General features: G+C 52.2%; 10 protein-coding genes across 10 annotated transcripts; 5 read left to right on the forward strand and 5 right to left on the reverse strand.

Annotated features, from left to right (window-relative positions):
* Positions 1 to 38: 38 nt before the first annotated feature.
* Positions 39 to 919, forward strand: N7498_002317 (dihydrodipicolinate synthase family protein; the record flags this gene model as incomplete). Its single annotated transcript, XM_058449379.1, has 2 exons — positions 39 to 232; positions 274 to 919. 2 exons carry the CDS (start codon positions 39 to 41, stop codon positions 917 to 919), a joined length of 840 nt encoding a protein of 279 aa, XP_058311723.1.
* A 342-nt stretch (positions 920 to 1,261) lies between these two features.
* On the reverse strand, positions 1,262 to 3,151 carry N7498_002318 (uncharacterized protein; the record flags this gene model as incomplete). Its single annotated transcript, XM_058449380.1, has 3 exons — positions 1,262 to 1,326; positions 1,379 to 2,180; positions 2,234 to 3,151. 3 exons carry the CDS (start codon positions 3,149 to 3,151, stop codon positions 1,262 to 1,264), a joined length of 1,785 nt encoding a protein of 594 aa, XP_058311724.1.
* A 508-nt stretch (positions 3,152 to 3,659) lies between these two features.
* On the reverse strand, positions 3,660 to 4,880 carry N7498_002319 (uncharacterized protein; the record flags this gene model as incomplete). The annotated part of the gene is made up of 5 exons (XM_058449381.1): positions 3,660 to 3,914; positions 3,961 to 4,415; positions 4,478 to 4,555; positions 4,606 to 4,811; positions 4,864 to 4,880. 5 exons carry the CDS (start codon positions 4,878 to 4,880, stop codon positions 3,660 to 3,662), a joined length of 1,011 nt encoding a protein of 336 aa, XP_058311725.1.
* Positions 4,881 to 5,213: 333 nt separating this feature from the next.
* Positions 5,214 to 6,760, forward strand: N7498_002320 (alpha-hydroxy acid oxidase; the record flags this gene model as incomplete). The annotated part of the gene is made up of 9 exons (XM_058449382.1): positions 5,214 to 5,322; positions 5,372 to 5,405; positions 5,463 to 5,565; positions 5,622 to 5,856; positions 5,911 to 6,063; positions 6,111 to 6,185; positions 6,242 to 6,495; positions 6,542 to 6,618; positions 6,685 to 6,760. The coding sequence occupies 9 exons, from the start codon at positions 5,214 to 5,216 to the stop codon at positions 6,758 to 6,760; spliced, it is 1,116 nt and encodes a 371-aa protein (XP_058311726.1).
* A 604-nt stretch (positions 6,761 to 7,364) lies between these two features.
* On the forward strand, positions 7,365 to 7,716 carry N7498_002321 (uncharacterized protein; the record flags this gene model as incomplete). The annotated part of the gene is made up of 3 exons (XM_058449383.1): positions 7,365 to 7,505; positions 7,560 to 7,618; positions 7,671 to 7,716. The coding sequence occupies 3 exons, from the start codon at positions 7,365 to 7,367 to the stop codon at positions 7,714 to 7,716; spliced, it is 246 nt and encodes an 81-aa protein (XP_058311727.1).
* Positions 7,717 to 7,962: 246 nt separating this feature from the next.
* Positions 7,963 to 9,663, reverse strand: N7498_002322 (uncharacterized protein; the record flags this gene model as incomplete). The annotated part of the gene is made up of 3 exons (XM_058449384.1): positions 7,963 to 8,066; positions 8,117 to 9,269; positions 9,322 to 9,663. 3 exons carry the CDS (start codon positions 9,661 to 9,663, stop codon positions 7,963 to 7,965), a joined length of 1,599 nt encoding a protein of 532 aa, XP_058311728.1.
* Positions 9,664 to 10,408: 745 nt separating this feature from the next.
* On the forward strand, positions 10,409 to 12,029 carry N7498_002323 (cytochrome P450; the record flags this gene model as incomplete). The annotated part of the gene is made up of 2 exons (XM_058449385.1): positions 10,409 to 10,813; positions 10,872 to 12,029. 2 exons carry the CDS (start codon positions 10,409 to 10,411, stop codon positions 12,027 to 12,029), a joined length of 1,563 nt encoding a protein of 520 aa, XP_058311729.1.
* An 883-nt stretch (positions 12,030 to 12,912) lies between these two features.
* Positions 12,913 to 14,519, reverse strand: egl3 (putative extracellular endoglucanase/cellulase; the record flags this gene model as incomplete). Its single annotated transcript, XM_058449386.1, has 3 exons — positions 12,913 to 13,423; positions 13,514 to 14,330; positions 14,393 to 14,519. 3 exons carry the CDS (start codon positions 14,517 to 14,519, stop codon positions 12,913 to 12,915), a joined length of 1,455 nt encoding a protein of 484 aa, XP_058311730.1.
* A 1,036-nt stretch (positions 14,520 to 15,555) lies between these two features.
* N7498_002325 (NRDE family protein) lies at positions 15,556 to 16,570 on the reverse strand (the record flags this gene model as incomplete). The annotated part of the gene is made up of 2 exons (XM_058449387.1): positions 15,556 to 16,455; positions 16,505 to 16,570. The coding sequence occupies 2 exons, from the start codon at positions 16,568 to 16,570 to the stop codon at positions 15,556 to 15,558; spliced, it is 966 nt and encodes a 321-aa protein (XP_058311731.1).
* Positions 16,571 to 17,190: 620 nt separating this feature from the next.
* Positions 17,191 to 18,271, forward strand: N7498_002326 (HVA22/TB2/DP1 family protein; the record flags this gene model as incomplete). Its single annotated transcript, XM_058449388.1, has 3 exons — positions 17,191 to 17,219; positions 17,285 to 17,434; positions 17,491 to 18,271. The coding sequence occupies 3 exons, from the start codon at positions 17,191 to 17,193 to the stop codon at positions 18,269 to 18,271; spliced, it is 960 nt and encodes a 319-aa protein (XP_058311732.1).
* Between the last annotated feature and the right edge of the window lie 885 nt (positions 18,272 to 19,156).

Consider the following 19,156-nt stretch of genomic DNA (forward strand, 5'->3'; position numbering starts at 1 on the left):
TCAACCCTATCTCCAAACCCCAATCAACACACCAACAAATGACGGACCTCGGCGGTATCATGGTGGCCTTGATCACCACATTCACAGACGATAAGACCAAAATCGATAAGTTCCGCCTACAAGCGCACATCGAGCACCTCATCAATGCGGGCGTGCACGGCCTCGTCCCCGGTGGCAGCACCGGTGAGTTCACCACAATGTCCACAGCCGAGCGCAAACAGCTCACAGAGCTGTGCGTGAAGTTCGCCGCTGGCCGTGTGCCGGAACGGGTAGCACCTCATCGGCCGAGGCTGTCGAGCTCTCCGTCCACGCCGCGAAGGTCGGCGCTGCAGCAGTGATGGTCGTTCCTCCGTTTTACGACCCCGTCAACCTCGAGCAGCTGCACGAGATCATGTCCGAAATTCACACTGCATCGAAGCTGCCTATTATGTTCTATAACATTCCATTCGCCACGGGATTGAACCTGTCACCCGCCGAAATTGCAGGCCTGTCCAAGGTTGGCGTGAAATATCTCAAGGATACATCTGGCAACGCGCCCGCCCTGACGGAGTTGATTTTCAGTCTGTCGGATCAAATCACACCTTTCAATGGTTGGGATACTTTGACTTTCTACGGTCTTGCTGCTGGCGCTCCCGGTGGTGTGTGGGGTGCTGCGAACATTATTCCCGAGTTGGCGGTGGAGTTGTGGGATGCTGTTAGTGTCAAGGGGGATTTGAAGCGTGGACGGGAGATTTGGACCAAGTTGTGGCCCGTGTGCAAGTTTTTAGAGTCACATAATTATGCTGCGGCTGTCAAGACTGGCGTTGAGTTGACTGGGCAGGCGACTGGGGGCTTGCGAAAACCGTTTGCTTTGCTTAATCCTGAGCTGACAGCGGAGTTGAAGCAGCTTCTGCGGAATGCTGGCGTGAAGACTGTCTAAAATGCATATATATATGAATATGAAGTTTTATGATGCTATTAGAAGAAATAAATGGCTTGACTTTTTATAGAGCGTATTCCAAATGTTGTTACTGGCTTTTATGCTGGTTGATCTAGTTGTATCCGTGACTCATTTAAGGATCACCTACGCCCATAAAAAACCTATAAACAACTTTGGGTAAGAGAAGGGCAAATTCAATAGTACATTGAGCCATTCAACAGAAAAGAGGCCATATCTGATCCTGCTTCACAACGTCAATCCACGAGGGCATCGGGTCACCTCGACTTGTTGATAAATGCTCATCCTGCCTGCACCACACCTTGGTCAAAATATCACGGGCAGTTACGTACGAAGTATACCCAGAAATTGAGCTTTCATGGTCCAGCCAACGCATAATTGCTCCTCTTCTATGAGACGTAATGGCCTCACATCCAGCAATGAAGGCTGGCCAGGCCGTACCGGGACCTGTTGAGTCATTTTGCGACATGGAAGCACTGCATTCTTCCAGTGCCATGATGACGCTGTCAACATGCCCTTGTACGACAACTGGGTGGGCATCGCGGATTCGGCGGTAGAAGAATATTAGAAGGGCTCCATTCAGTGCATCCAGAATGTAGGCGTGAGGCTTGGAAACAGCCTGTAGATCCATCTGAGCGCCCCTTGTAAGGCCTAGATTAAACGAACAGATCATATTTTCTAACCTATAGGCGCGGCGTTGAAGTGTTTCCCACGCTTCGAGGCTTACCTTCTTCCCTGCTTTGCGTGCAACTGCGAAGGTCGCGATGACGTTGGCCAGCCTTGTAGTCTGCGATACAAGACTTAACCATGTTTCGGGAATGCCGTAAATCTGTTTGTACAGAGTCTCGGGAAAGCTACGAGAGTCATGCAAGTGAATATCGTGGAACCCTTTCCCGCGATCTTTTGTTTCGTCGATGTTGAGATCATTGTCTGAGTTTTGGCTTTCTAGCCGGAGGAAGTCGTCAAGGTGATGATTTGGTTCAACCGGAACTACCGCATTCGAGGTACTCTCTCTGGATGCATGGGATCTTGAGGACTGGCCAAGCGGCTCGAGGCATGGATAAGAGAGACTGTAGTCATGCAAGACAAATGTACTCTCACCTACAATCCGTAGCCATGTGTATACGTGGTGCAAAAGACGGGCTTTCTTTGAGATCCGTCTTTTAGAGAGCCCTCGCAACCGTAGAAGTCGTTCTGCATCTATCAGAAAACATCTTGCGTGTTGCTGTTGCCCTGACAGAATCTGCGACTATTAGAATCTATCCCCTTTGAGAAGTTAATGAATGGCGTTCTTACCGTATATTGTGTCAGGATGTTGACAGCCATCAGCTGATCTTTGTATTTAGCCTTGTTTGGGCCATGGGTTTCTTGTTGGAGAGATAGTTGAATATGCTCCTTCGCCAACTGATATGTTTGGTTGGCAAGTCGGCGCCAACATTCCACGGATTCCACCATCTCGGTGGGTGGTTTCAAAGCCAGGTCAATGGCGGAACAGGCTAGAATTCCGTACAGATTGGCAAGTCTAGCATGACTGACGTCGCCAGTGCGAAGGAAAGTCGTGTCGCCAAATGCCATGACAGCCGCCGGCAGGTTCAAAATCTTCCAGGGAGATTTCTGTCCGAACGGAATCGCCATAATCTGAGGAATGACAACGTCTTGGAAATGCTTCAATAGGAATTGTGCATCTTTCGACACATCTTGTGTTGTAGAGGCCAGCTCCTCTGATGCTTTTTGTGAACTCAAGATCACCGTGGGCTCTTCTTGGACATTTTGGGGGTCTCGGAACAGTCCCATCTCGTTACTTAAGTCGAAAGAGAAATCATTTGGCATGCTGAGCGTCGGGTATGTTGTTAAACCTGCGTTGTCTGGACTGAAACTCAAAAGATCCGACCAGTGTAGGAAGTCATCCATCTGTGATAGAGAGTCAATTATCGACACCGGGGTGGGATTCGGTATTTGTTCCGCGACGATTGAGCCCGCCGGCTCCGCGGCAGGCAGTGCCTCAGTTGAAGTCAACTCATCTTCCCGAGACATGACTACCTCAGACACGGCCAGAGGCTGGGGCGCAGTGAAAGTAAAGTCGAGGACCGCAAAAGGACCGATGACGATATCGCCATCTGGTTGGCGATCTGGGTCTCGCGACCTGAGATCAATTTCTGCAAGAGATGCATCAATGGATCCTGAGAGCAAATTGGTCCCAATTGCGGTGCTCATGGATAGTCGATATTGCTCTAGATGATCAGTCAAAACGTGGAGTCATCCTGGATGATGTTGGCGAAAGTACCTGTATAGAGATGACGACGCGTTCCACGGCGCCCACCATCAACTACCTCGCTATTATCACCACGCATCCACAAAACCTGATTGGAAACCCCTTCGCACGGCACTCCAAGGGCTCGGCAGGTACCGCAGGCGGGTTGTTTCTGGTCGCATTTGACGTGGCGCCGCCTGCAGGTGCTGCATCCGCCTAGGACATGGGATCGGCGAGTGCGCGCTCGCTTCGAGCCCGCCATTCAGATAAACGACGTGTTCAACGGGAAATAGATTAAATAAAATCGACTTCATCTCATTCCTGTCTCTGTCTTGGGGTATGGGAATCCGGGGAATGTCACCCCGCAAAAGAGTGTACGGAGTCACCTTCCTAAAAGACGCTGATCTTTTATCTTTAGGTTTCCCCTCACCTAATTCACACACCTCCTTCCAATTGTGTCATCGTCCACATCTACAGCTTTCCCAATCGAGTTGCCTCCGCTTTCACTGTCAGCGGAACCTCTTGCTCAATTGAACGGCCTTGTGGAACCCATCCCAGCTGGCGAGCGCGTTGCGAGTTCTGACGTGCATTCGTACCCAAGAGCACGCTGGCGGGAGCCCACAACGCGTCCGCTTCGCTAGCACTGACGGTCTTGACAGCCGCCGAGTCTATCAGACCGAGCTTGTGAGCTGCGTCAGCGACAAGCTGTGAAATCTTTCCAAAGCTCTGCTCGGATTAGCCGCCATTCGCGAGGGGCTTGTGATCCACTTACCAACATGCCGTTACTGACGAAGTAGAGACCGTTTTGGCCCCAGAAGTCCCCCTCGCTACCCTCAATCGCCTTCTCAACAAGCTTGACAAAAACATCGGTGACATCTGCGATGTGCACATTACTCCAGGTGCTTTCTCCCTTGCCCACTTGGACAGTCTTGCGTGTTTCAATAGCAACCCTTGAAAGCTCCGGGATTTGCACACTGCGCTGATTGACCGGGCCTCTTCCCTGGCCATAGATAATCGGTGGAAATACAAGAGCAGTATTGATCCCGGAGACTTTGTTCAGAACATAGTCGTCCGCAACACGCTTGGCGGCGTTCTGCTTGATAATATCGCGGACCTCGCTGGCGTCGTCGACATCGCTGTAGACTCTGTCGGATCCTTCTCCGAAGCGACCGCCGACGATATCCGAGATTGAAAGCACACTCGCACCAGAGACTTGGATCCAGTGGCCTGGGATTTCTCAATTAGCTCACACCCTTCCACACCCTTCCACAATGAATTCTTTGGCCTACCGGGCTTGGGACCAGCATGCTTGGCCAGACCACGGGCAGTTGCCTCGGCACTTTTGATGTGACTGCTGCTGCCAGCATCTATACACTGGGTTAGTCTGGCTCAACTTTTAGACATGAGGACCACTCACGCACAACCACGTCGGCCTTGGCTGCCTCCTCCTCGATCAATGCGACATTATCCAGATCACCAAGGATTATTCGAACATCGGGATATGCCTTGGAGACTGCATCGGCTTTGGCACTATCGCGCAGGAGAACACTGCATTGATATTCAGGGTGGGTTGACTTGAGGACGTGAAGAACATCCCCGCCAATGTAACCCGATGCGCCAGTTCTGCGGGACGGTCAGCAGAGAATCAGTTGGATCAGGCCACGATAGCATCTACAGAAAAATCCGAGCCATTCTTATCAAATCGAATTGACTTGCTGTGATGACAGTAAGATGTTTGTGGAAGTGTCGCACATGCGCGAGTGCTTTAAAGCAGTAATACCACTGCGGGGCCGCCCCCAACCAGGAAGGCGATTCCGAGCCTCGTGCGGCGAGCAGTCAACTTAATCTACGGATGTGGAAGGTCTTTGGACCCTGTCTAAATTGGGATAGCAAATGCCTCCGAGACCAATTCGCTCCTGATAGAGCGATACTTATTTGCGTCGCCATTCGCTTTGATTTCTTTTTTCCTTCTTGATACACCCGTGGGAATCTATACAATCTACATTCACCTGGACATCACTGGGAATGTCGCACCGCGGGGAGACTCTTCACAAAGATGTGTGCTGCATCGCCGATTTGAAGGATTTGGGGAGCCAGCGGCTCTCTCCTATGGTCCGAGGTGAGATTCCTCCCTGTATGCGCCCCCGCGTGCCCAATGCCACAATGCTAATACGGATATACAGATTATTATAATGAAGGTGCCATGGATATGGTTACGTGCGATCCTCTCTAAACCAACTCTCATTCCAGCTTCACTGACTAGAAATTTTACAGCTTGCGTGAAAATGAAACTGCTTTCGATCGCTATAAAATCCGACCGCGAGTCTTGGTCAATGTCGACAACATCGATACAAGTACAGAGATTCTAGACACCAAGGTCCGTTCTTTCCAAATGTGAATTCTTTCATATTTCGGGTTCTAACTACCGAGCAGGTCTCTCTCCCCTTCGGCTTCAGCCCCGCCGCCTCCCACAAGCTAGCACACCAGGACGGAGAGCTAGCGACATCTCGCGCCGCCGCCAAATTTGGCATTTGCATGGGCTTGTCATCCTATGCGACATACTCTCTGGAGGACGTGGCTGCCCAAGGCTTGGGCAATCCGTATGTCATGCAGATGTGTGTGCTGAAGGATCGCTCAATCACATTGCAGTTGCTAGAGCGCGCAGAAAGTAGGTGGTCCACTTCAATGCCTTTTGATTCAACTTGACTTATGGTTTTTGCAGAGGCTGGGTATAAGGCCCTTTTCCTATCGGTGGATGTGCCCGTGCTGGGTAAGCGGCTGAACGAATATCGCAATGAGTTCTGCATCCCCGAGGATATGGAATATCCCAACATTCTCAGCAGTGGCTCCGATGTCTCCGATCGCACTAATTACGGTCAGTTCTCTTTCTGACTGCTTTTGGAATACAACTGACTTTTATAGACCCTAGTCTCGACTGGGAGAGTGCGATCTCCTGGCTCAGGGAGCATACATCGATGAAGATTTGGCTCAAAGGAGGTGAGCTTTACCCATCTATCGGATATTCAAGCTCATTTTATTGACATGCCCAACAGTGTCTTCCCCCGAAGATGTCGAGCTTGCAATTCAGTATGGCATTGACGGCATCGTCATTTCTAATCACGGCGGCCGCCAACTCGACGGCATCCCTTCTACACTTGATGCGCTGAGAGTATGCGCTCCTGTCGCAAAGGGACGATTACCAATCACTATCGATGGGGGAATTCGTCGCGGATCAGATATCTTCAAAGCGCTAGCTCTCGGGGCAAGCTACTGTTTCCTAGGAAGAATTCCCATTTGGGGCTTGGCTGTACGTTTCCTTGTCCTCAATAGTAGTATCTTACTCACTCACTTAGTGTGATGGACAAGAAGGAGTCGAGCTGGCGATCAAGATATTACGCCAAGAACTCAAGATCACAATGGCGCTAGCTGGGTGAGTGAGTTCCCTATCTACGGTATTACCCGCCAGGTATAGACCCGGACACTCAGTCATCGACAGGTGCCGCACCATCGGTGAAATCCAAAAATGCTATCTGTCTGTACTGCGCCCCGACGGCATTCTTGCCAAGCTGTAATGTCAGCAACATCCTTGAAACGCCGTGTGAGCCGAACACCCGATCAACCCGCGCGACTCGCAAGCAAGTGGGCTGCCAAGATCTTGGCACTCCGCCCGTTCGGTTAGGGCTGATGCGTCTACCACACTTTTCCACTTTTCCCGTGTCATCAAAGACTTGTATCCAGCAGGGCAAACGGATCGGAGGGTCAAATATGGCTGAGTGGGAGCGTTGTCTGTAAATACCCGGACTACGAATCCACAGCCCTGAATATAGAACCAAGTATGTACGTTTGAGGCTTCTCCGGTGGCGGTGCTTGCACCGGCCCTGAGTCGCAGTAGGCAGCACTATTCCGACTAGTCCGGCGCTATATTAAGCACCTTCATGCATGGTTGGAATGCGCTCGTCCGCACCTGTGGACCCGTACACGAGATTAGGGGGGTTGTCGCAGAACAGTTGGAACGCCAACCGATTTATTGGGAGCCGATCCTCCACATCACAGGCTGAACTAGTCTCATTTTTTCGTTGACCCTGCTGATCTCTCCCGACCCGTTTTATTTAAACTGATTCCTGCGCCCGCCAATTCCGTTCTCTTTCAATCGTCATCCTTTGTACCCTGTTCACCATGTTCAACTTCAACTTCTTCAAGTCTGCCCCTGCGGCTGAAACTGCCAACGAGAACGGCTGGAACTCCAATACGGTTGCTATGCAGCAGCCCTCCAGCCCTGCCGCTCCTTCGGCGAGCCAGATTGTCTCCGAGCAACCGGTACGCTATCCCTTTCGATTTGTATGTGGGAACGAGTCTAATGAATGTCTTCAGGCTGGTCAGGAGCAGATGCAGCTGCGCGGTGGTGGTGGCGGCGGCTTGTGCTGCGGAATGTAAGTTTGCGGTACTTAGAGATATGCGGTGTGGATGCTAAACCTGTCATAGTTGCGCCGGTCTTGCCTGCTTCGAGTGCTGCGAGATTTGCTGCTAGAGCACCCACTACGGTTCGAGTGGAAATGGAAGAAGTACACTAAGATTGCGTTTGAATATCGGGCTTGGTGCGAGGCATCTTTGGACTAGACTCGTGATTTTCCCGTCAAATCAGACGTCTTATACGATATACCCAATGACAAATTATGCAGTTATGGATTGTAGTCTTTGTTTTGATTCAGATCATTTTCATTCCGGTCATTTTCATATCTCATGGCTTCGTAGTTTTTCAAGTTGGCAGCCAAGCTCAAGTAAACGGCCGTTTGTGGATAGCCGTCCGCAGGGCCGCATCCACGTCCCACAACCGAAATCCAGGGGCGCGGCCGAGGATACGGAGATTGGCCAGGAGCACTGTATCGGAAGTTAGCGTGTGCAAAGCTTAATAAGGGGTGTCCACTCACGATCAAAAAAGCACTCAACGTCCAGAACATAAGTCGAGTGGCTCGAGTATTCAGTCCCACCCATGTCAACTGGCAACGGGTCTTCAGAAGACATGCAATACTGAAACGCCGATCCGTCAGGGGAGAACCCATACAGAACACCGACTGCAGTAGCTGGAACCTCCAGCCATAATGACGAACCATCTAACACGACCCCATGGTGTTCAAGATACCCTTGGACATCATGGCAGTCAAACCACTCGCCCTCCAGGTCAAGAGAGCGGAGACGCTCCTCATCGCTCATCGCCCTCTCTTTCCTGCCGATTTCATCTTGCAGATCCGGCTCCGCATCCCCACTCCAGTCTTCATCCCAATCCTGGATCCCGCCGCGACGCAAGATCCTCGCCATCCGTCGAAGAATCTTGCCAGGCCGTCGAAAGTTATCGGGGTACACGGGTTGTCCATCTGCTCCAATGCGTGGGTAGTGCGTACCAGCACCGCCAAGCTTGTAGAACGGCATTTTATTAGTCTCGAGGGAGCCGCCAATCTCGACGTGTAAGGTCCGCCGCATGTGACGCTGGATTCCTGGCATATCTTGAATGCATGGCAGAAGCCCAAATACCCGGGTTATGCGGTCGGGGTGGGAATGTGGGTCTGTAAGCCAGCGGTATGTATGTTCTAGACAGAAGCGCTGGAGACGTCTGGAGACGTCTGATTCTTGATAAGTGTAGGTGTAGATGGTTGTTGACGGGAAGAGGCGGTTGAGGAGAGGTGAAGGTGATCTAGGATGGAGATGTGTTTGGTGGAGTGAGTTTGTATTGTCATGTTGATTCGTGTTTGTGTCTTCGATATTTCTTCGGTGCGAGACCTGATATCCAAAGGTATCATGAAGACTTTCTATACTGCGACCGATCTGCTGGGTATGTTCCCCAGAAAAAGATCGCGTCTTGTCAATCTCCGCTAGCACTAGCTGTCTGGCGCGAGCAAGGCCGTCAGGTTGCGTTCCAATAGTACCGAGAGCGTGGACCTCTTCTTGGTCGCCGGCGCCTAGTATATCCGAAACATTCTGCAGGGTTTGCTCAAGAACTTCAACACGAGCCTTGAGTTCCTGAATGGTAGCCTCTTTTTTCTGTCGATAAGTGCGCTGCGCACGGCGGATCTGCAAGCGCCGTTCCTGATGCTCGTGTCAGCGCAAGCTTTGGCCGGATCGGCGACCGTTACAGTACCTCGATGGCAGCAGCATCCTTAGCAGTCTCTAGCCTCGGACGGCCTCGTTTGCGCGCCAGGCGCTCCACTGGATGCGGGTCCGTGATCTCGTGTGCCGTCTCGGGCTTCTCCGGTCCCTTCGCTTTCTTCAGGGATGTCCGTTTCGTGCGGGATTGTAAGCGCGGGCCCGAGTTGCCCTTGTCCTCGAGCTCGATCGGCTCCCCCAGGGCAAAATAATCATTGCTTTGCGGAGGGGTAATTTGGGACTGGGCGTGGTACCCCTGCGCTAGCTCCAGATAAGATCGTGCGGACAAGGTGCCCGATAGCGCATAGTCGGATCGCGAATCGTCAGATCCTGGCATTAGTTCAGATTGTAAGTGAGGCTGGGACGGTTTCAGGATAGGTCCTGGCTCGATAGAATGAAGTTGATGAGCATCTACGTCGAGGTTGGGGTGAAATTTACCAAGTTATGGATGTTGAATAATCGCGTTAATGGAGACCTCGGCAACCCCGTTGCCTCTCATCCCCACTCTACAGGGGGTTGGGCCCAATCGTCACCCTGCAAGCGATCGTGCATAGTGCGACTAATGGCAGTTGTCTACCTTTAATTCTCCTTGGCCCCCGTAGACGCTAACTGGTAGTAGCTACAGATCCATGCAGAAAAGGGGCTGACTGTGGACACTTTTATCACCAGTTCTCCCCGGGATGCCTTTTTATTCATACATACAATGCACTACGCCGTATTCACATCGGCAATCTATCCTAGATCGTGCATGAAACGGAGATTAAAAAGGTGGATCCCGCTAAGGAGAAAGAAGCCTTCGGCGACTCCGTGTTGCCAAACGTCACCCAATACGGCATCGGCATATCCACCCCGAGTTGAGGCGAGGTCGATCAGATCGGGAGAGGAGTTGCAAACAGAGCGAAGTCCGACGCATGATCGAATATGACATCCGCTACAGTTCCCATTGGCCGCCCGTCAAGGATGATCCTGCTCGACCACAGCTCCCCCCACATCCTAGCACAGGCCTCGGCCCCCGAGGGCAACTTCGTTTAAATATCGGTTGTTCCCACAATCATGGCGATAAGCATCTTCGCACCGCGACCATGACCACTAACTTCATCTTGGGTTTCGCGGCGGCGGCCGTTGTCCTGCAGATCATTCGCCTCGTGCTCGCCTCATGGCAGCACTCTCGCAAGGCCAAGAGCCTGGGATGTGGCAACTTGCCGCTGTATCCTTCCAAGGATCCCCTCGGTATTGATAATCTGAAGCAGTCTATTGCGGCAAACAATAAAAACGTGTTGCCTCAGCTCGCCGAGAAGCGCGTCCAGATTATCAGCGACCAGGAAAACCGTTATGTCGAGACTTTCATCCTGCGTAATCTCGGTCGCAATAACATCTTTACCGTCGATCCCAAGAATATTCAGGCCATTCTGGCTACCCAGTTCAAGGACTTTGAGCTCGGACAGGCTCGCCGTTCCAGTATTCATCCCTTGCTGGGGACCGGTATCGTAAGTCGCGTGCTTGGAGGTTCTGTTCGGTTGGATTTCAGGTGCTGACCCCGTGTAGTTCACCGCTGATGGCGAGGAATGGGCGCGGTCTCGTGGATTGCTGCGCCCGCAGTTTACTCGTGAGCAGATCAGTCAGTTGGATTTGGAGGAAGCCCATGTGCAGAAGGCCATGCAGGCTCTGCCCATTACGGCCAACGGTTGGACCGCTGCAACGGATATCCAGTCTATTTTCTTCCGTTTGACAATCGACTCGGCAACACAATTCTTGTTTGGTGAGAGTGTGGAAAGCCAGTTGGGTGCTATCAAGGGCCTGCGACGCCCTGAGGATTCGTTCGCCGCCTATTTCGACAACTCCCAACGGGTCTGCGCTCAGCGCGCTCGTTTTGAGAAGCTGGGTTTCCTCGTTGACAACAAAGAGACTCGTCACTCGGATAAGCAGGTTCACGATTTCGTCGACAAGTTCGTCTACAAGGCTTTGCAGTCCGTGAACAGCGAAAAGCCTGCCGACGAGGAGAAAGCCAACTACGTCTTCCTGGATGCCCTGGTGGCTGCAACCCGCGACCCGATCGAGCTACGCTCGCAGCTGTTGAACATCCTGCTGGCCGGTCGTGATACCACCGCCTCACTGCTCAGCTGGACGACTCTGCTATTGGCCCGCAACCCAGAGGTATTCCGCAAGCTGCGCGAGACTATCATCTTCGAATTCGGCACCTATTCTTCGCCCCGCAACATCTCGTTCGCTTCACTCAAGTCCTGCCAGTATTTGCAGTACTGCATGAACGAATCTCTACGCCTATACCCCGTGGTCCCTTTCAACCGCCGTAACGCCTCCCGCGACACGACCCTTCCACGTGGCGGTGGCGCGGACGGCCAGTCTCCCGTGTACATCAAGAAAGGACAGTCCATCCTCTATAGTACCCACGTCATGCACCGCCGTAAGGACTTCTGGGGCCCTGACGCCGACTCCTTCAAGCCGGAGCGCTGGGCCAGCCGCAAAGCCGGCTGGGAGTACATTCCGTTCAATGGAGGGCCGCGCATCTGCATTGGTCAGCAGTTCGCTCTCACCGAGGCTGGCTACGTTCTTGTGCGTCTGCTCCAACGCTTCGATCAAATGGAGGATGTCAACCCGGATCAGGAGACCCGCTGGGGCTTGACCTTGACCAGCGCTCCAGCGGATCGGGTGACTGTCCGTATGCACCAGGCCGATGAGGTTTAACGAGACATTGTTTGAGGTGGTAAAGATTTGATATTTTCTAGGACGTGGTAATGGCAGCGATTTGGATTGACTTTGGTATTTGATTGTGGGCCTGTGGACCTGGCACGGTGTCTCAATTTGGCCGGTCTGCATGCATTAGAATGGCTATTGGGCCCATTATACGACGATACGATCTATTTATGAATATACCTCTATTTTATGCATTCATTTTAAGAAAACAAGGAAAATAAGATGGATAATTGATATAATAATTTCTTGATTCATCGAATTTGGTGTATAGTTTCGAGCAAGCAGGGTTTGGTAGGGTACGTCGCATGAATTCTCATCCACGCCCTTCAAAACGGTCCCTGGGCCTAAAGTATGGCTTCATGCTGCCAGAGATACTGCTGCGAACAATTCGCTAGGTCAGATTGGCCAATCGAATGGAAACAGCCATTGAACCCGGTGTTAGCCAGTTCCAAGGATTCCACGGGAGGTTGGTCTTTCGGGATCATGTTAAGGTCCTGGGCAATTCGCTGTTGAAAGCGACATCGGAGTTCCTGTTTATCGGAGGCTTGCACATATTCGCCATCACGTACATCTGTATAGCAGTTCGCTGGATTGAGGCCTATATACTAAATTACAACCTATCAATCAATATCCCGCCTTCTCGTTTATAGGAGCTTCACTCTAATCTGACATTCTTTTCACGTATTTCTCACTTTCTCATAGTGCGAATGAGTGGCAAAAGAGTATGATTTTGGATGTAAATGTAAATAGTAGAATCGAAGTAAAAATATACAAGTGAGGACCCAGTCCCGAAGAACTATCAATCAATCCGTTCAAGTCTCCGCCTAAGCTCTCCAATACCCCAAGCTAGTCCACGTGAAATCGACTAATCCATTCAAAGACACTGGGAGTAGTAGGGATTCTGCTCAACGCAGGTGTAGGGGCTCTCGCAAGTACTCGCACCAGTCCAGTTCATTCCACCGCACTGATAATAGTGCTGAGCGACACCTCCGCTAGCAGAGGGGCTGCTAGTGGCGGGGTGGACGGGGGAGGCAGAGACTATAGGAGAGGGAGACTGGACGCTAACAAGGGTTGTCGGGGCAGATGTGGGAACGTTGACCGAGATGGATGACGGGCTGAAAGATGGTTCACTGATGGGCCCAACCGAGGCAGCAGGGATGGTAGCGGAAGAAGTGGCGGACTCGGTAGGAGGGCTAGACACCTGGGCCTGGCTGTTGGGTGTGGCGGTAGTGGTGGTCCCAACAGTGCTGGAGGTGGAGGTCTCAACTTCGCTGGAAGTAGAGGCATATGAGGAGCCGCTCACGAAGTACTTCTCTAGGATAGGCAGGTAAGTCGAGTACGCAGGGCCATCAGTAGGCTCCAGGCTATACATGTACGTCCCCCACCTATTAAAGCGTCAGTATAAACAAACATCCCAAACGCAGAACATAAGAGAAAACCAGGACGGTCTACCGAGGGTGGTTCGTCGGACATACCATGGCCCTGCGCTGAACCACTCTACACCAGTCCAGACATCACTGTTATCCGACATGTAGGAGAGCATGCCCTCGACGGCGCTCTCACAGACCGAGTTGACACCACCGGCAAACTCGCCAATGAAACCCTTCTTGTTGTTGTTTTTCAACCATGAAGTGGCTGACTCCAGGCGCTCCTGGCCAATGGAAGAGCTAACGCAGGTCTCGGAAGTCCCAGAGCTATCAGAGTCGAGGTACTGGTGCATCTCATAGACGATTTTATCCTCGGAGTCAGTGAGGCCTTTCAGGTTGTCGTTGTTGTCGGTCCAGGACCAGGCACCGGACCAGGCATTTCCCTCAACGAATATAAACTGACTGGTAGCGCCAGCAGCACGGATACCGTTAATAGCGGCTTGGTTCAGATTCAGGACAAGAGTCTGGTCCATGTCGTGGTACTCGTTGTTGGTGTCGAAGATGACCTTCTCGTTAGAGGCGAACTCTGTAGCGACGGTCTTCCAGAAGGTTTTGAAGTTGTCGGTGGAAGAGATGACAGTGCCATAGTATCTCCCATAGTTGTGGGGGTCAAGAACTGCATAGGCACCGCTGTCGGTGATGAAGTTGACAGTCTTCTTGAGATCGGTCAGGTAGGTCGCGTCGGGAGTGCTGGTCATGCTCTCGGGCACCAGACGCTCCATCAAGAAGGCAACACGGAAGACGTTCATGCCCTTGTTGCGCAGGACCTGGATCTTGGAGGTGTCGGGCCAGGTGTAGTCTTTGCCTAAGGTTCCAGGGATATTCGATGGATCAAACTCGGCACCGGATTCGTTAACACCAACCCCTATGTCCTGTTAGTCTGTCGCCCTGTGCATCCATTGACATGTCCTCATATATAACACCTACAAGTGAAACCGGTGGCTGACAGCTCAGCAGCGGCGCTACGCTTGGCGGGAATGACCTCTCTTCCCTTGGGATAGGCGCAGGTCATACTGGCGGCGCTGGTAGCGAGGACAACATTGGTGAACTTCATCTTGATTGATGGGAAAGAGAATGACTGTCGAGCTTGTCGAGCGATAAAAGAATGAAAAGTAGGAAGGAAGGAAAGATCAAGAAACCGGTCTTGATGATAAGAAAGTAGGATTGCCAATAGAAAGGAAGTTCCAAGAGGAGCTCTGAGGCCTCTCTATTATATAGTAGACTCTGCACGGGGGCGTCAATTGGTGCCATCGTGTGGACTCAGACTCGGGCTAACAAGCATCTGACACACGGAGTGCTTTCGTCGTTCCAGGCCTTTGAAAGAATAGGATCATCGTACAGTTCCTCGACCTAACCTGCCACGGCCTCAGTCCCGGTGGACGCTGACTGCGAAGCCATATTGCAGTCAAATCCGAATGGATCCGTCTCGCGTTAGAGGATGAACGAGGGTGTCTATCCCCAGGGACCACTGAGCCACTGGGACCGGCACGGGGCTGGATCGGTCATGTTCTGCCCATAGGTTAATCTAAATTCCTTCCTTTTCTTGCGGCGGCGGATAAATAGGTAATTCAGGCAGTTGGTGGTTGGTTACAAGGCGAGTTCTGATGGGGCGAAGAGTGGAGCTGTTGACGCAGGGCTCTCAGGGGTTGCAGTGTCATTTCCCTCATTTCCGTTGGAGATGCCAACTCAGATCAAAATCCATAAGTGGAAAAAAGAGTGGAAATTATTCCGGCGCATCGAGTACGTGAGTGGACTTGGCCATTCCCTCTTGGGGCCGTGGTCGAGGCCAAAAGCGCCGAGTAGATGGTTCTGCTCAAGGTGAAACACCGGGGAGCGTTTCACGAGGCAGCCGGTAAATACTGGCGCACTTGGCCCAAATTGACTCGGGGATTCCTTTGCAAACGGGTGCAGATGAATAAGAAAATGATATGTGGTATTGATGTCAGTCACACCGCTTGGGACAGTGTCCATGATCTGAACTAGGCTCAAACTGCCGGAGAAAAAGTACATGACCCCTCGCCAATACCTATATGCCGTGCAGATCGTCACATCATAGCGCATCATGTCTACCTACTTTCATTAACGCCTCGTCACTGTCTATTGAGGTTCACCTTCTCGGGTGAAACGGTAAATTCGAAGCACTTGTCGCCTTGACCGATAGGAACGGCCTTGGCCTGGTTGTCGTATAGTGTCCGCTCAAAGTACCGTATTCGCCCATCCGGTCGTGCAAGGAGAACGGTCTGCTTCTGCGTGCCATACAGTCCACTGAAATACCTCTGATCCATAAGCCCGTTCGATTGCGACTTCTTGGTTTCATCGTCGGCGCATGCTGCAGCCGCTTTTTCGGTCCTGAGAACAGGAACGAAGATGCTCTTCGTTATATATGTAATGTAATCATCGAGATTATTGTTCTCTTCCGGCAATCGAGGCAGAGTATCTGTACTTAGCACCTGAAGGAGACGCTCAACGAGAGCATCCTCATCCTCCTGCGCCTGGGCGTGTTCTTTGATGGCAGTCTCCGTCAGCCTCTCGCCATCCACGATCTTCAGCCAGGTTCGGTCATCCACGCTGGTGTTGCTGAGCCCTCGCGTCTGGTCCTTCTCGGATGCTACCCAAGTTATCTGATCCATATCGTGGGAACGGTTGGAAACGATGGCCAAGGGCTCGTTGATGTGACCGCACACGAGACTGAACCCACCCACCTGCTTGGCTTCGGGGCTGGCAACCATGGCCTGCACGAAGTCACGGGTGGTCTGCTGTTCAGATGGAGGGCTCGTCAACCAGCTATTGACGATTTTGCCACGACTTTTCCAACCGACAGCTTCGGCAGACTTGTTCTCACGGTAGTTGGTGAGCACTGCAATTTTCCCTTGCTTGGTGACGCCCATCCAAGTTCCGTTCTCGGCTCGGGCTAAGTCGCGTGAGCCGAGGACAAAAGAGGACGGCTCCGGCCACCAGTCCAGCGACGAGGTCGGCCGACGGAGATATTCCTGGAGAGTGTCAGCCGGTGCCCAAGGTGGAGTAGATATCGACACATACATCTCTATTGTCGATGATGATTAATGAGTAGAGAGGGTGAGCGGTTGAGATCACCGCAATACACATTGTCGAGAGGTGATCAAGTAAGGAGTATGCGGAGATGCGGGGAAGAGGGGCGCGGCCCAGAGGTTCAGGATCAGGTAGTTTGGAATGTAATGCGAATGTTCATCGAAGTAAAACTGGTCATGAACGAGAAATGGCCGGTTATTATAGGTTGTCTCGGGCAGCCGATGGGTTGGTCGGGTTGGTCGGGTCGATCAGGTCGCACGACACTCCCATTCTTCCAGATCGTTAGACGGAGGAAGCGACGCGAAGCAAGGTGTCTGTACAGGTCCAAAAATAAATAGCCACGGTAATATAAGCCGCAAGCGTTTAAAGTCGCGTGACGTCAAGACGAGCCGTTGATCTAAGGCGGGATGTGGGTTCCCTCTGCTCGGTTTCCAGCTGATATCACCCACTTGACCTTTTCCTTGCCCCTCCCTCCCTTCCGCCTCCGTCCGTCTTCTTTCTCCCTCTGAGACTAGGGATTCGGTTTTGAGTTTCCTCTGTGAAAGACGTGTCGGAGCTCTGCAGCCCATCAGTGCTGGATGGCTGGGTGGGAGCTATTCCTGTCTGCCTGATCCGATCTCCACCGCCGTTTCGTGAGTCCCAAGTTTGATCTCTTGACTTCCACGCCCTCCGCCACCATGTTTGGAATTATCGCGGACTTGATGTCGTAAGTTTGAAGGAGACTAGAGCTCTTACTGCGCTGCTTGGGCGTCCAGAGCTAACTTGCCACAGCTCCGTTATTACCATCCTCTTCCCGATCTTCGCTTCCTACAAAGCTCTCTGCTCCTCCGACCCCTCCCAACTTGCGCCATGGCTGATGTACTGGGTGGTGCTGTCGGTCATTCTGCTGGCAGAATCCTGGACCGTGTTTATTATCGGATGGTACGGACCGACCATTTCTCGAGGTCCTTGGGCCAGCTAACCGCGATATGTTTTAGGTTCCCCTTCTACAGCTGGATCCGCCTCTTTTTCATGTGCTATCTCGTCCTTCCCCAGACCCAAGGAGCGCGTTTGCTCTATCAAGACTATGTGGATCCGTTTCTGACGCACCATGAGCGGGAGATCGAGGAGATCATCGGTCGCACCCACGAGCGAGCCAAATCTCTCGGCTTGCAATATTTCTACAAGGCTTTTGATCTGGTCCGAGAGAAACTGCTGGGTCTCCCTGCACAGAGTCAGGCGCCTCCGCCGGCATCGGGGCCCGCTGCCTACGCCCAATCACTCCTGTCACGATTCAATCTTCCCTCTGCCGGAGCCGCCGTGACCTCCAACGACTGGTACTCGGCTCTCGGCTCAGTGCTGGGCTCGGTCACCTCGACGGGCAAGTCTCGTGAGGCACGTGAGGAAGAACTGTCGGCCAGTGGCACTCTCCTCCAGCGAAAGCTGAACACCATGACTGGAACGGAGAAAGCTCAGTATATAAGCAACCAACGCGAGGTACTTGATTTCCTGCGCTCGACTCTGGCGCGAGAAGAAACAGCGATGGACCGAGATGATCCCGACTCGGACGACTTGGCCTACGGAGCTCCGCTGCGAAAGAACCGCAGCGATAACAGCTTCGACGTGGTCGATGACGAAGATTTGGGAAATCGCGCCTCACGTAAAGCCAGCGGCCGATGGGCCGGCTGGCTGGGCAACGAGCATGACTCGTCGGGCTCGTCAGGCACCGACCACGCAGCTCGGACGACAGGATACGATCGCTATTATGGAGGAGAATGAATGTTTGGGTCGAGAATGAAAGAAGACAAAAGCCCTAGAAGCTGGCTCTTTACATGTACCTTGACAACGGAGTTAACGGGAATGGATTCTTGAAGAAGACCGCATTAGCGTACCCGGTACTTTGACCAAACATGTACGAGATGTACAGCTAGGATCTGACAGGTTTCGGATGAAGATCCCCGATTCCGTCCGTCCATCCGGGAGGATTTCGCCTGCAGCAGAAGGTTCTGCAAGGCGCGGAACGGAGCAGATCGCGAGAATGCATATCCCTTGTGTTAATGAGTTCCTGATATTCCGGAAACGGGAACATCCCTAGAGTCCTCGACGGGTATCGAGTACCTTACCAGTTAAGGTAGTCGTGACTCGACGTGACCATATCACCGCAGTGAATAGCTCCAGTGAACTTTGGTGGCAAACGGGAAACCGTGCGGGATGAGTGGATTCGTGGATGGACCTCGATCCACACGGACTCGCATGGTTCTCTTTGATGTTTCGAGGCGAAGTGATCACGGCGGCCATGGCAGTACGGAGGAGACGAACTAGACAAATAGAAACCGGTCTTGAATGAAAGCGCACATCGAAGCGCACATCTCTCACTCGTCATGGGTGGCGGAGCTAAGAATCTTTCTCTCTGTAGATAGAAACACCCCCTTCATCCTTCCCCTGTCTCTTTTTCCTTTTATTTCCCCTCCTTTCAACCCTTTCCACCCGTGTAATCCATCTCGTTGGGTTACTCTGATTCGATTTGGTGAGTTGGGCTCGAGAACGTTGTTGCGCCGTTCCTCCACAAACCCCGAATTTTTCCCACCGAAACAACTTTTTTTCCTCGCTGGATTTTTTCTCCTTCCACACCACCCACAACACCATCCAAATAAAACCCTTGTG

The sequence above is a fragment of the Penicillium cinerascens genome, assembly GCF_028974065.1.
Source record: "Penicillium cinerascens strain IBT 15544 chromosome Unknown contig_1_segment0_segment0, whole genome shotgun sequence".
Taxonomy (NCBI): Eukaryota; Fungi; Ascomycota; class Eurotiomycetes; order Eurotiales; family Aspergillaceae; genus Penicillium; species Penicillium cinerascens.